The 12,861-nt window shown below is 35.0% G+C and overlaps 1 protein-coding gene across 1 annotated transcript in view; it reads left to right on the forward strand.

The window, feature by feature from the left end:
- Nucleotides 1-12,861, forward strand: part of LOC144960177 (uncharacterized) — a gene marked incomplete in the record, with an annotated part of 129,147 nt that overhangs the window by 88,713 nt on the left and 27,573 nt on the right. The window contains 6 exon segments of the mRNA XM_078893199.1: nucleotides 1-173; nucleotides 1,260-1,508; nucleotides 3,282-3,441; nucleotides 8,672-8,820; nucleotides 10,691-10,949; nucleotides 12,569-12,677. The exon segment at nucleotides 1-173 is cut by the window's left edge and continues 235 nt beyond it. Of these exon segments, the coding sequence (XP_078749325.1) occupies nucleotides 1-173; nucleotides 1,260-1,508; nucleotides 3,282-3,441; nucleotides 8,672-8,820; nucleotides 10,691-10,949; nucleotides 12,569-12,677 (1,099 nt within the window).

Here is a 12,861-nt window from a genome sequence, read left to right on the forward strand (position 1 = left end):
ATCCAAGACCCCGCTGGACAACAAGCCTAAGACGCCATCTTCCCAGAAAGCTGCAACGCCTCCGCAGCAGGGTGTCAAGTCAAGGTCACCCGTTGCTGGAGCCAGCAATGAAGAAGGCAGGAATTCGAGAGCCAAGAGTAAAACACCCTCTGGAAGTAAAAGTCCTAGTGGAGGTTATTATTATTATTATTATTATTATTATTATTATTATTATTATTATTATTATTATTATTATTATTATTATTATTATTATTATTAGTATTATTATTATTATTACTATTATTATTATTATTATTATTATTATTATTATTATTATTATTATTATTATTATTATTATTATTATTATTATTATTATTATTATTGTCATCATTATTATTATTATTATTATTATTATTATTATTATTATTATTATTATTATTATTATTATTATTATTATTGTCATTATTATTATTATTATTATTATTATTATTGTCATTATTATTATTATTATTATTATTTGACATTTCATCATCATCATCATCATATCATCATCATCATCATCATCATCATCATCATCATCATCACAGCCATTAAGCCCATTGAGTCTGGGATTATCCAGGTATCCATACCGTGAAAGAGACAACAGCAATTGCTTGCTACCATTTGAATAGGACAGTGGTCTATTGCAAACAATTTTCTGCTAGATTAAGAGATCCTGAATATTTACTTCATAACCAATCATATGACATTTGGGTTTAAATGGTTTGCTTAATTTAGAAGAAGTAATAAACAAAATTGAATATAACAACTTCAAAAAAGAAGAAAACACCAAACACGGAACGTTTGGGGCTCAAAACCCTTCTTCAGCCAATAAAAAAAAAAAAAAACAATCAATGCTGGCTGGACAGGGGATCAGAAAAAAACCCAAATCAACTTCATCCGGGATCAATCTCAGTCACTTTGGAATGTGAAGAGAACACTCTACCAACTGAGATCTCAAGGACCCCCTTTCTTTTAAGACAAACCATTATGTTGTCTTTATTTAAAGATATCATACCTATGAACATTAAAAATTGCTAAAGCAAGAATGGTTTTCTTCCCCCTCCTTGTACTATGACTGACCCAATTAAAATAAATAAATATTACCGTAAATGAGGAATTCTGTTTTGTTTGGTTGTTTTTTTTGTTTTTGTTTTTGTTTTATTTATTTCACTGAATTACATTATTTACCACTTTTCAATGTATCTATTATTTTTTTTCCACTCAAAAAAAAAATTCAGCCAAAACTCCCACAACGCCCAAGAAAGACAACTCTGGAGAAATCAACCAATCAGGAGAGGAGGAAGACGTCCACTTGGTCGGTCTGTCTAAGATCCAGGAAGAAGATGGCGACATGGACGATGACCTTGGCAGCCACGTGACAGGAAGTACCACGCCCATCCTTACCACTGCCCAGTACAACCGTTATGTGCGGTCTTTAATCAAAATATTGGTCGGGGAATCCACTCTCAATGATTGGCTAACGAAAGGTAGTACGTTCTTTACATTTTACAACAGTGAAGTTAACAATTTTTTTTTAAAATTTTTAATACTTTAACTCACTCAACCCTAACACTGACCATATCCGTAGTTTACCCGGGTTACTTTTTACCCCATCCACGGCCTACTATAGTTACGTCATGACCCCATCCTATGCCTATTTCTTACATTTTTATGAGACAGATTATAGGCGTATTATCAAAGCTACTGTTTTGAAAAGTAGCCAAAATCTCTAGGATTGAGTGAGTTAACACACTGATTATAAATTGCTCATTATCATTATTAAAGAATTGCTTTGATCATTCTGTTTTGTGCGGCTATGTGGTCTAGTGGTATGACACTCGCTTTCGGATCAGAAGATCCTGTGTTCGAGCCTTGCGCTCGGCGCATAGTTGAGTCCTTGGAAAAGGCTCTTTACTCACATTCTCTCACCGTACTCGGTGTAAAATGAGTACCTGGCCGTTGTCTTTGTCCGAAAAAATTGTAACATCGGCTAACCGGTGGCATGTCCGGTCCTACATGTTAAATGTTGCTGTTGGCCAGGGACCCCTTGTAAAGTGCTTTGAGCACATTTAGTGGACATTGCGCTATATAAAAGCTCAAACCTTTTATTTTTTGGTGGGTTTTTTGTTGTTGATATTTTAATGCAGTACAATAATTCATTTTAACCCGCTAGTCATCACTTAGATTTCCCAATGGTTGGCATGGGGGTCATTGTTGTTGTGCCTTCTATCCCCCCATTTTCGCTTTTCCGGGTTACTTTCCATCTGTTCTGGGTGGGGTTCCTGACCTTCCATAGCAGGCAGGGAGGTACATACTGTGTCTTCTATCCCCTTATATCTGTTTTCCAACATGCTTTCTGTCTTTGTCTTGGAATGAGATTACTTGGTTTTGTCCTGGCCCTGGCCGGAGTCCTAGCTGGGAGGGAAACAGTCAAATGCATAGTTATTGTTTTGGGAGATGATTTTTTTTCCTTGTAAATCATCTGTTATGTATTATTATATTTGTTATTTTGAATGTATATTGTAAACATTGGAGTGTATTCCTCTTTGCTGGATTTTGTGCTTGTGTCCGGATGAGACTTATAGGTGATCTCAACCTAAGTACATTGGTGGTATGATCTTGGAATCTACATCTGATCCCTATTTGTTCCCAGTTCCCCTATGTCTTAGTTTTTCTTGGGTGCTTTAATTGTAATTCTAGAACTTTTTACTATCCCATTTTCTTCTTTTTTACTGGCGCTGATATGACCTAAATGTATTGCAAGCGCCATAAAACCCTTAAAAATAAAAAAACATACATCATAATTTTAACCCGGTGCTCATCATTTCAATTTCCCAATGGTTGGCATGGAGGTCATTGTTGTTGTGTGTTCTGTTCCCCCATTTTTGCTTCTCCGGGTTACTTTTCATCTTTTCTTGAAAATATATTACTTGTTTTCGTCTTGGCCCTAGCTGGAGTCCTTGGCCTGGAGGGAAACAGTCAGATGTATATTTATAGTTTGGGGAGATTATATTTTGTCCCCCTTGTAAATCATCTCTCTGTAGGCAGGTCTGCGACCTTATTGTGTTGCAAGGACTGTAAGGCCCTTGAGAAAATAAAACAAACAAATAGCATCATTTCACTTCTTCAGAAAAATTAATTAAATCTTGAGTTTGACACTGACCCCGTGACTTTTTATTTTCTTTTTTTCATCTGGCACTTCTCCATACCCTATTTTTAAAATCATTATTTCACGCCTTCCAATTTTCTTTCCTCGTCAGATTTCGGGCCCCGTCAGATTGAGAATGCAGCTATTCTCAGCACGTCTTGGCAGAGGCCTCCCATGATGATTGATCCCAATAGCGAAGGCTGCAACTGGCTGGCTAGGCTGAATAAAGTCATGAACAAGCGGAAACTCATCTCTCTGGATATGGAAAACAGGTCAGGGGCCAATTTGTTTATCTTATTATTGTAAAGGGGGGGGGGGGGGGGGGTGAAGTGGCTGAGTGTTTAAGGCATTGCACTGTGACCCAGAAGGTCCCGGGTTTGAGCCCCGCTTCAGGCACTTTCGTTTTTTTTCATTTGGACAAGATTATTATTTACCTTCAATTTGCTCACTTGGACAACATGGGTGATTCCTGTTGACATCATACATCTTGTTTGAATTATCTATATTATTCGTTCGTGGAATGCCTAGGCGACAATATCTTATGATGTCGTGGTGGAAGGGCGTAATTTTTTATGATTGTAAATGTGACCCGTTACTTCAATCTGGTATTGTAGACGGATGGATAGAATTGAGTTTATTGGTTAAGTTTGTTTTTTGGTTTTGGGGTTCTTTTTGTTGTTGATTTTTTAAAAACGTTATTGTCAATTTTATAAGTTTTATGAAATGTGATGCAATGCTAATCAATGATAAATTGAATGACTTTTCTTCATTGTTTTTCTTCCATCGCTGCAAACAAACAGATGGTATGTAACCACAACAATATCACTATTTGTAATCACATTTGTATTGTCGTATGCTACAAACAAGTGTATTTATGGTGTTCGCAATGCAAGAAAACAGCTTCTTTAAAACGGATTGTAGTGTGGCTATGGTGCATCATTTTATTTATTATTTCCAGCAACTGTCTATGAGTTTGTTTTCTTTTTTTTTGTTTTTTTGTTAATTAAAACAAAAATAGCTCACATTTCCCTCATCTTCCATGTCACCCATTCAGTACGTAAATTTATTTATTTATTTATTTATTTATTTATTTATTTATTTATTTATTTATTTATTTATTCATTTATTTATTTATTTATTTATTTATTTATGGCATTTCTTGGTTTATTCATTAATTTTGTTAGTTTTTATTATTAATTTTACACTTTATTTCTGAATTAAAAAAAATTATTTCTTTATTCGTTTATTGATTTATGTAATTATTAATTTTTATTTATTTATGTATGTATTTATTTATTGATTTATATGTTTAATATAATAGACTTCACTTTCTTCATATATTTATTTAATCTTCTATCTATTTATTTATTTACTTGTTTGTTTATTTACTTATTTATTAGCGTTGTGTGTTGGTGAATATGCTATAAATGGTTCCGAATATTCTGAGGAAAACAACAAATCTCATTTATTTTTTTTGTCAGAGTCCTTATCATTTTTTTCCCTTTTAATGGCTCCTATATTATCTATATTCATGCAATTGTGCTATTTAAATTATCTGTCAAGATTAGATATCTTGTTATACGTCGATTGGTTTTGCAAGGAAATTGAACTTTTAGTCGTTGTAATGTTACGTATACAAACTGTCTATTGTTGTTTTGTATTTTTTTTAACGACGAGTATTGGCTTATTGTTTACAGATAAATAAAAATAAATAAAACAAAGTCCCTTTAATTCATTCCAGATAGGGAACTTTTCTTCAGTGGTATTTGAAGGGTGACTTGCTCAAATTGAAGAAATTAAGGAGCAGGTACCAGTTTAAGATGAAGATCTGAACAAGTGTGTATGAAAGGTGCCAGACAAAGCAAGAAAGAAAAATAGAAAGAAAAAAAAACCATCCCAAAAAATCAGTCGACCTCGACTGGGGATCGAACCTCAGTCCTTCTGATTACCGGTCAGACGTGCTACCATTACACCACAGAGGCTCCCGATAGTTGCTCAAGACCACACAAGGGGATTGGGATTTGAACGCAGTACAGTTTTGGTTCTGATCAAAGAGCATGCCCCCTGTGCCAAGCTGTATGGCATGTCTGAACATTTTGTTGATAGAGATGAAAAAAGACAAGAAACAAATACGGAATTTATTTATAAAATACGAATGATCTATTTAAGAATAATTAAATAAAGCTAGTGCAATATGGACAGATATATTATGCTTAAAGCAACAATGTACACAGAGGATAAGAAAAGCTACTAGTAAGAGGATAATACAATTAATTTTTGACGTGTACAACATACCAAGTAGTAATTTTGATAATAATGATAATATACTTTATTCATCCCAAAAAAATTGAAATTCGTTTACAGACATGGCATGCATAAAAGTGTATAAACACAAAGTTGAGATTCTATGGCGACAAAAATGTAAAAATATACAACCAAGAACCAATAGCAACACTTTATATATTAATTTGATAAATTGGGATAGGACATCTATTTGAATACCAAGTATGGTTAGAAATTATGAACAAAGAGCCTTAGTGTAGGGTCCAACTTGTCGGGGCTGAAAAAAATCTTTGAGTATTTTTAACTTGACATAATAGTGGCATTTTGAGTTTTCTTCTTTTTGTACACCACATGTGGCTACGTGGTCTTGTGGTACGACACTCGCTTGCGGATCGGAAGGCCCTGGGTTCGAGCCTCGCTTGGTGCATAGTTGAGTCATTGGAGAAGACTCTTTACTCACATTCTCTCACCGTACTCAGGTGTAAAATGAATACCTGGCCGTTGACAGCGATGTCTCTGTCAGAAAAAAAATTGTAATATCGCCTAACAGGCGTCATATCCCATCCTACGTGTTAAATTTTGCTGTAGACCAGGGACCCCTTGTAAAGCGCTTTGAGCACGTTAGTGGATATTGCGCTATATAAAAGCTCATTTTTATACAACATGGTTTTAGACCAATGATATCTTTGTAAAAGCAATTAATTAATAACTTCTATGCAAAAGCAAGATTTTAAAGTTATAAATTATAATAATCTATCGTTTTAATTATTCATTTATAATTTTTTCCTTGTTTTTTTTTTTTGTTTTGTTTTTTTCTGTTTTCTTTTTTTAATTTTTATTTTTTTTTTATTTTTTGGTAGATCGGTGAAGAACAAGTTGATTTCATATACTTGGTGATGGTGTTCTGCCGTTGATTAAAAAAAAAAAAACACAGTATATGCAATGTTAACCAAAAAGCACATACTGTGTTCTTTAATAAAACGGCAGTGTTATAATAGCGTCATTGACTAATCAATAAGTAATGGTGTGTGTTTATTATTTATTATTCATTCAATTGTTTTGAAAACTGCCGTGCTGCTATTTTCAATCACGCACATCATTTTTGTAAATCTTTTCCATCCTAGCGATATTGTTTACAATTTATAATAATAATAATAATAGATCTTTATTGTCCATAAGTATGGCAATTTGTCATTTAGTTACACTTGTTATAACGTTAAATGATAACTGTAACATTGAAGAGATATTTCAATCCTACTTATTTTATTCTCTCTCTCTCTCTCTCTCTCTCTCTCTCTCTCTCTCTCTCTCTCTCTCTCTCTCTCTCTCTCTCTCTCTCTCTCTCTCTCACACACACACACACACACACTCTATCTCTCACACTCACACACACACACACACACACACACACACACACACACTTTCTCTCTCTCTCTCTCTCTCTCTCTCTCTCTCTCTCTCTCTCTCTCTCTCTCTCTCTCTCTCTCTCTCTCTCACGCGTGCGATATACACAACATAGACATATTCATTTCGTTTTCAATTTGTTATGCCTCACTGCGTCAAAACAGTATAATGTTGGAGTTGTGATTCATATACAAGCAATGGGCAATATTATAGTGAATATCACAAGACTTGGGCTATATATTGGAAAGAGCAGTGGAATGACTTCAACATTTGATAATTTTATTAGTCATTATTAAAAATGGGTCTTATGTATCACTAGATTTGTGGTAGATATAAGCGAATTATTCAGAATATATCAAGCTTTTGTCTGTTTTTCATTTCATAAAAGTAAACTGCAGAAAAAGAGAAAGATGCTATGAATGTTAGCTGTATAGTTGTTTACATGTAGAAGGCACAAGTAGACAAAAAGATAAAACTATTGATAAAATACTATTGGTAATTAAAGCTAGAATTTATATTTTAAAAAGAAAGATGATTCATCAGGACTGTAGCAGTGTTAGATGTTAACGGCTATGCGGATGTGCAGCTATGTGGTCTAGTGGTATGACAGTCGCTTTCAGATTGGAAGGTCCTGGGTTCGAGCCTCATTCGGCGCATAGTTGAGTCCTTGGAAAAGGCTCTTTACTCACAATCTCCCACTGTACTCAGGTGTAAAATGAGTACCTGGCCGTTAACAGCGTTGTCTTTGTCCGAAAAATTGTAATATCACCTATCAGGCGTCATGTCCCGTCCTACGTGTTAAATGTTGCTGTTGACCAGGGACCCCTTGTAAAGCGCTTTAAGCACATTTAGTAGATATTGCGCTATATAAAGTTCAATTAACGCTGCAATTTCTAACTTGCATCATACCATGACAGTTATTCTAATCACCAGGGCTGTCGTGTTAGATGTTAATGCTGCAATTCCTTTCTTACGTCATACCGTGAAAGTTATTCTAATCACCAGGGCTGTCGTGTTAGATGTCAATGCTGCAATTCCTTTCTTACGTCATACCGTGAAAGTTATTCTAAAATGTATGGATGAGATCAAGTAAATTGTCTTTCCATCTCATTACTCTACAGCAAGGAAAGCAATGTTTGTATTTTGTTTAATTTTTAATTGTATTTCGTTTCCATTTTGAATTCTACATTTAAGTTTTTGAGGTCCAGCCCATTCTAACAAAATGAAGACGATGACGAAGAAGAAATAAATCGGAAACCTGAAACGTCCATTTTATCTGTTTTTGTATATTAAATTGAATCTTACATTCAATTCCACATTGTTATTTATTTCCTCGACCTTTGAGCAGCAACATTTACTGGAAAGAAGGATAAAGTGAGTAAATGTGACTCATATATAAGGGAACAACACAAAACAAACGTTTCAGCCCTTGGCCTTCGTCAGGAGACAAAAAACAAACACAAATGGGTAATGTTACAAATATCACATTTTGTCAAATATGGAAACAATGCACATTTGACAAAATGTGATATCTGTAACCTTACATATTTGTGTTTGTTTTTTTGTGTCCTGACGAAGGCCAAGGGCAGAAACGTTGTTTGTTTTGTGTTATTCCCTTATATATGAGTCACATTTACTCACCTTATCTCTCTCTCCATTTTATTGGCTCATTTAGGCAACTCTGTTTTGGTTTAAGCAACATTTACATTACTCTCCAGCATAACACCAGAAGCTCTGTGACAACTGAAGCTGAATACACTGCTGTTTTTTTTTTTTGTTGGTCTTTTTGATGAATGTCTATTTTCTGATGTTTAGGAATGACCCCCACATCATGGCATCCCTAGAAAGGGCCATAACTCGTGGCAAGCCCGTGTTACTCAAGAACTGCAAGGAAAGCATTGACAACATGATTGCCCCCCTTGTCCACCACCGTAACACTGCCCATGAGAAAGATTTGAATGAGGGTAAGATTTATGTACAGTGTGTCTATGGATGTGTCTATGTGTGTGTGTGTGTGTGTGTGTGTGTGTGTGTGAGTGTGAGTGTGTGTGTGATTGGATGCGTGTGAGCTTTTGTTCGTATGTCCGAATCTGCAGTGTGCAATGTTTTTTTACTGATGGTCAATATGAAGCGCTTCGAAGCTTTCGCATAAGCGCTATATAAATGTACATTTATTATTATTATTAAGATTTGACATATATGTGACCTGCCGTCTGAACTTAATGTTATACAGGCTAAACCAGATGTCAAAAAGTGAATATTATGTCACCCACCATCTCTAAGTGTTTGGCTATATGTGGTCGAGTGGTATGACACTCGCTTTCGGATCAGAAGGTCCTGGGTTTGAGCCTCGTTCAGCGCATAGTTGAGTCCTTGGAAAAGGCTCTTTATTCACATGATGTCACCATACTCTGGTGTAAAATGAGTACCTGGTCATTAAAAATTGTAATATCGCATGACAGGCATCATGTCTCGTTCTACATGTTACATTTTGTTGTTGGTCAGGGACCCTCTGTAAAGCACTTTGAGCATGTTTAGTGGATATTGCGCTATATAAAAAGCTATTTTTCTTAAAAAAAAAAAAAATCTCAAGTGATATTATGTCTGGATGACCTAAATGCTTGAAATTGAATTTATAACCATAAAAATTACACTTCGTTTCATTTCTAGATTGAGTTTTTTATCAAAATCATCAGGTATGTTATTTGAAGCTTAAGATATAAAACTCACTCACTCTTCATTTCCTTTTTCTTCTCATATAATTAGGGTTTGTTGCTCACATGTAAAATGACATTCACTCCATTCAAGCCCATTGGAAAATTTGTTGTGAGGGTACATTTCAATGGTAGAGTGGAATAACTCGTGTGTTAGCCACAGTGCAATGCCTCAACGTGAACTAGGGCGAGGTGACTTGCTCAAGGCCACACAGTGCAATTGGGTGTCAAACCATAGTCATCGTTAAGTTATAGCCTGACACTGACCAAAAAATGACGTCAAAATGCCAGTCTTTGGCCACAAAAGTATACAAATCGTGAGTTGTATTCAATAGTTCAACCAATGAAATAACTTGTTTCCATGAGCTCTACTAACGACAACTCACTAGACGGTGCAAAAACCAAATAATAACGTCAAACTGCCAGTCCTTTTGGAATTCAGTGTCAGGCTATAACTTTACGATGGCTACGGTCAAACTCCATACCTTCTGGGTACAAAGCAAAGACCACGCTCCTTTGTCACACTACCCTCAAATCATTCCCTGGGGCTTGATAATTATTTATAAATTGGACACTTGGGAATCAGCAGGAAAAAAATCCAAAAAACAACAAACAAATCATTCAAATCCCGTATAGATTGTACTATAAGGCAAAGAAGACAAGTAATTTCCTCTTAAAATCGCCCAACGATATGACACGAAACATGGTAGTTTTCTCAGAATGCTCAAAAGGAGACTTAGCAGGTTTTGATAGTCACTTTCTTATCATAGAATGCTATGTACAAAACAAGCTTAACCCTCTCCTCACCAACTACAGGAAAATCGTCACATTCGTTACGATACAACCTACATTTTTCTTATTCAAATTTCTTTTGTACATCATAAAATTTTAAGAAAATGAACAGTGTGTTGTAGAACAAGTTTTGCTAAAGAAATTCTGTATGGCAAGTATTTTACTGCTATTATGTCTCAGTGATGAAAAAATCTATTTTGTGTTAGTTGAGTGTGAAGTTTTGGGAAAAATCTTTAAAATGGCTGAGAGGGTTAAACTCAAGTTTGATAAACAGGGGGGTAAAATGTTATCTCTTCATTTGTTCTCTATGTCAAATTATTTCCCCTAGAACCTCGCATGATTCTGTTCATGGGCAGACGAACGCTGTGCCACCCGGACTTCCGGTTTTATCTGTCCACCACCATCCCCCACCCCCGCTTCAACCCCATCACTGCCTCCAACATGACCTTGATCAACTTCGGCGTGTCCCACGACACGTTGACGGAGGATCTGCTGACCCGTGCCTTTGCCAGGATTAGACCAGAGCTGTACAAGGAAAGGGTGACGGCCTTGAAGAATCTACAGCTACAGAAGGAGACCCTCTACAGGTAAGGAAGAGTTCCTTCTTTGAGTGATTATTTGCATTAATATATTAACAACTACAAAAGACGTCTAACTTCTACGTCATGGCACAAGACCGAAGGGCTAGAGCTCAGGTGGTCGCTGGTTCGGATAAGTAAGTAAGTAAGTAAGTTGAGTGATTATTTGTGACCCATCGTCTCAAAACGGTATTATGCCGGGATGAACCAGATACTCAAAAGCCAAAATTAATGCTAAACTGGTCAAAATTTCGATTTATTGGTACTGGTACCCTGAAATATGATATTCCTTCTCTTCAATAAAACATTTAAACTCAACCCAAGTCTGATATTTCTGGTTATAAATACCATTTTCAGCATCTTAACCATCCCGACTTAATATCGTTTTGAGGCGAGGGGTCACATTTGAGAGTTGTTATGAAAAGAATTTGTTTTTAACTCACTCAACCCTAACACCGACTATATCCGTAGCTCACCCTGGTTACTTTTACCCCATACCTACTTATTACATTTTTTTCTGAGACAAATTATAGGCGTAGTATCAAAGCTAATGTTTTTAGTTTTTACATGTGAAAAATAATCATGAATAATGAAAAATAATCATGAATAATAAAACAATTATGGAACCACGAAAACAGAAAACAATCATGTAAAAAATAGTTGAATAAAACCATCTATGTACATGCTCATTTTTAATACATTTTTTTCCAATTTTGAAAAGTAACAAAAATCTCTAGGATTGAGTGAGTAAAGAAGGAAATGAGTAAAATAAAATGATGATTATTTCCCAACAGGAATAGGTACACTGGAATCCTAATAAAGTGAACACTCTTAAAATCAAATTCTTCTTAAAGTCACACATCTTGTTGGTCCCGAGTTTTCTGTTCTTTATCCAAGCGTGTTGCATTGATAATTGATAAAGTTATCGTATCTTATCTTATCTTACTAAAGGCTTAATATAGGAATTATCCTTTAAATGCCTTATACAATAGTTTATAATTACATAATCTCATATAGCTTGCATTGTATCATTCTTGTATCATCAGTTATTCTTGCTTAAAGTCAACCAATTTTTCTGGTCTGACGGTGTTGACATTTTGAGAATTCCACTGTATAGTGTTTGTTTTTTTTTTTGGTATAAAGTAGAGTCAAACAAAATAAAAGGAATTAAGTATTAGAGAGAAATACTTCAATGGTATTTTTAATCGTCAAAATGCTAAATTATAGTTGTTGTTTTTTCTTTTGTTGTTTTTGTTTCATTTTGTTTGGGGTTTTTTTTCAATTTTCTCCTGTTGTTGTGCTGTTAGAAAAAAATATTTTTGCGTTTTATTTCTTTCCTTTTTTTTCCTTCTAAATTGCCATGGTACCTTTAAAAGAAAACAACACATAATGCCTTAATGACATAATGAAATATAATTATAAGTAAACACATGTCCTCAGTTTCAATATGAACATCAATGATAAGGATAGTGTCAGACAAAGCGTTCAGAAGATCATCATCATTGCCTTTGTCAATGTCGTCATTTTCATTAATTATTATTATATCATCATCCTCACCACTACCATCTCATCATCATCATCATCATCATCATCATCATCATCATCATCGTCTTGATTGTCATCATCAGATTGTCTGAGACGGTCAAGAACCAAGTTCTTTCTGGAGGACAAGAGGCCATCCTAAGCACTCCCAAAGCCTTACAATTTATTACCAACGTCACAGATGCCAAACTACAGGTATTTTTCTTTTCATATCCATCTACATATGTCATGCCCATCCTTCTTTGAAAAACAAAACATATTTTGAAGCAGGAATAGCTCTTGTACAAAAGAAAGTTGCTCTCAGCATTTTAACACAGTGGTCTTGAACCAAGATTCTTAACCATAGATCATGTATCTATATATATTTATATATATCTAT

The sequence above is a fragment of the Berghia stephanieae genome, chromosome 14 (genome assembly GCF_034508935.2).
Source record: "Berghia stephanieae isolate SIO BIC M18660-M18661 chromosome 14, UCSD_Bste_1.3, whole genome shotgun sequence".
Lineage (NCBI taxonomy): Eukaryota > Metazoa > Mollusca > Gastropoda > Nudibranchia > Aeolidiidae > Berghia > Berghia stephanieae.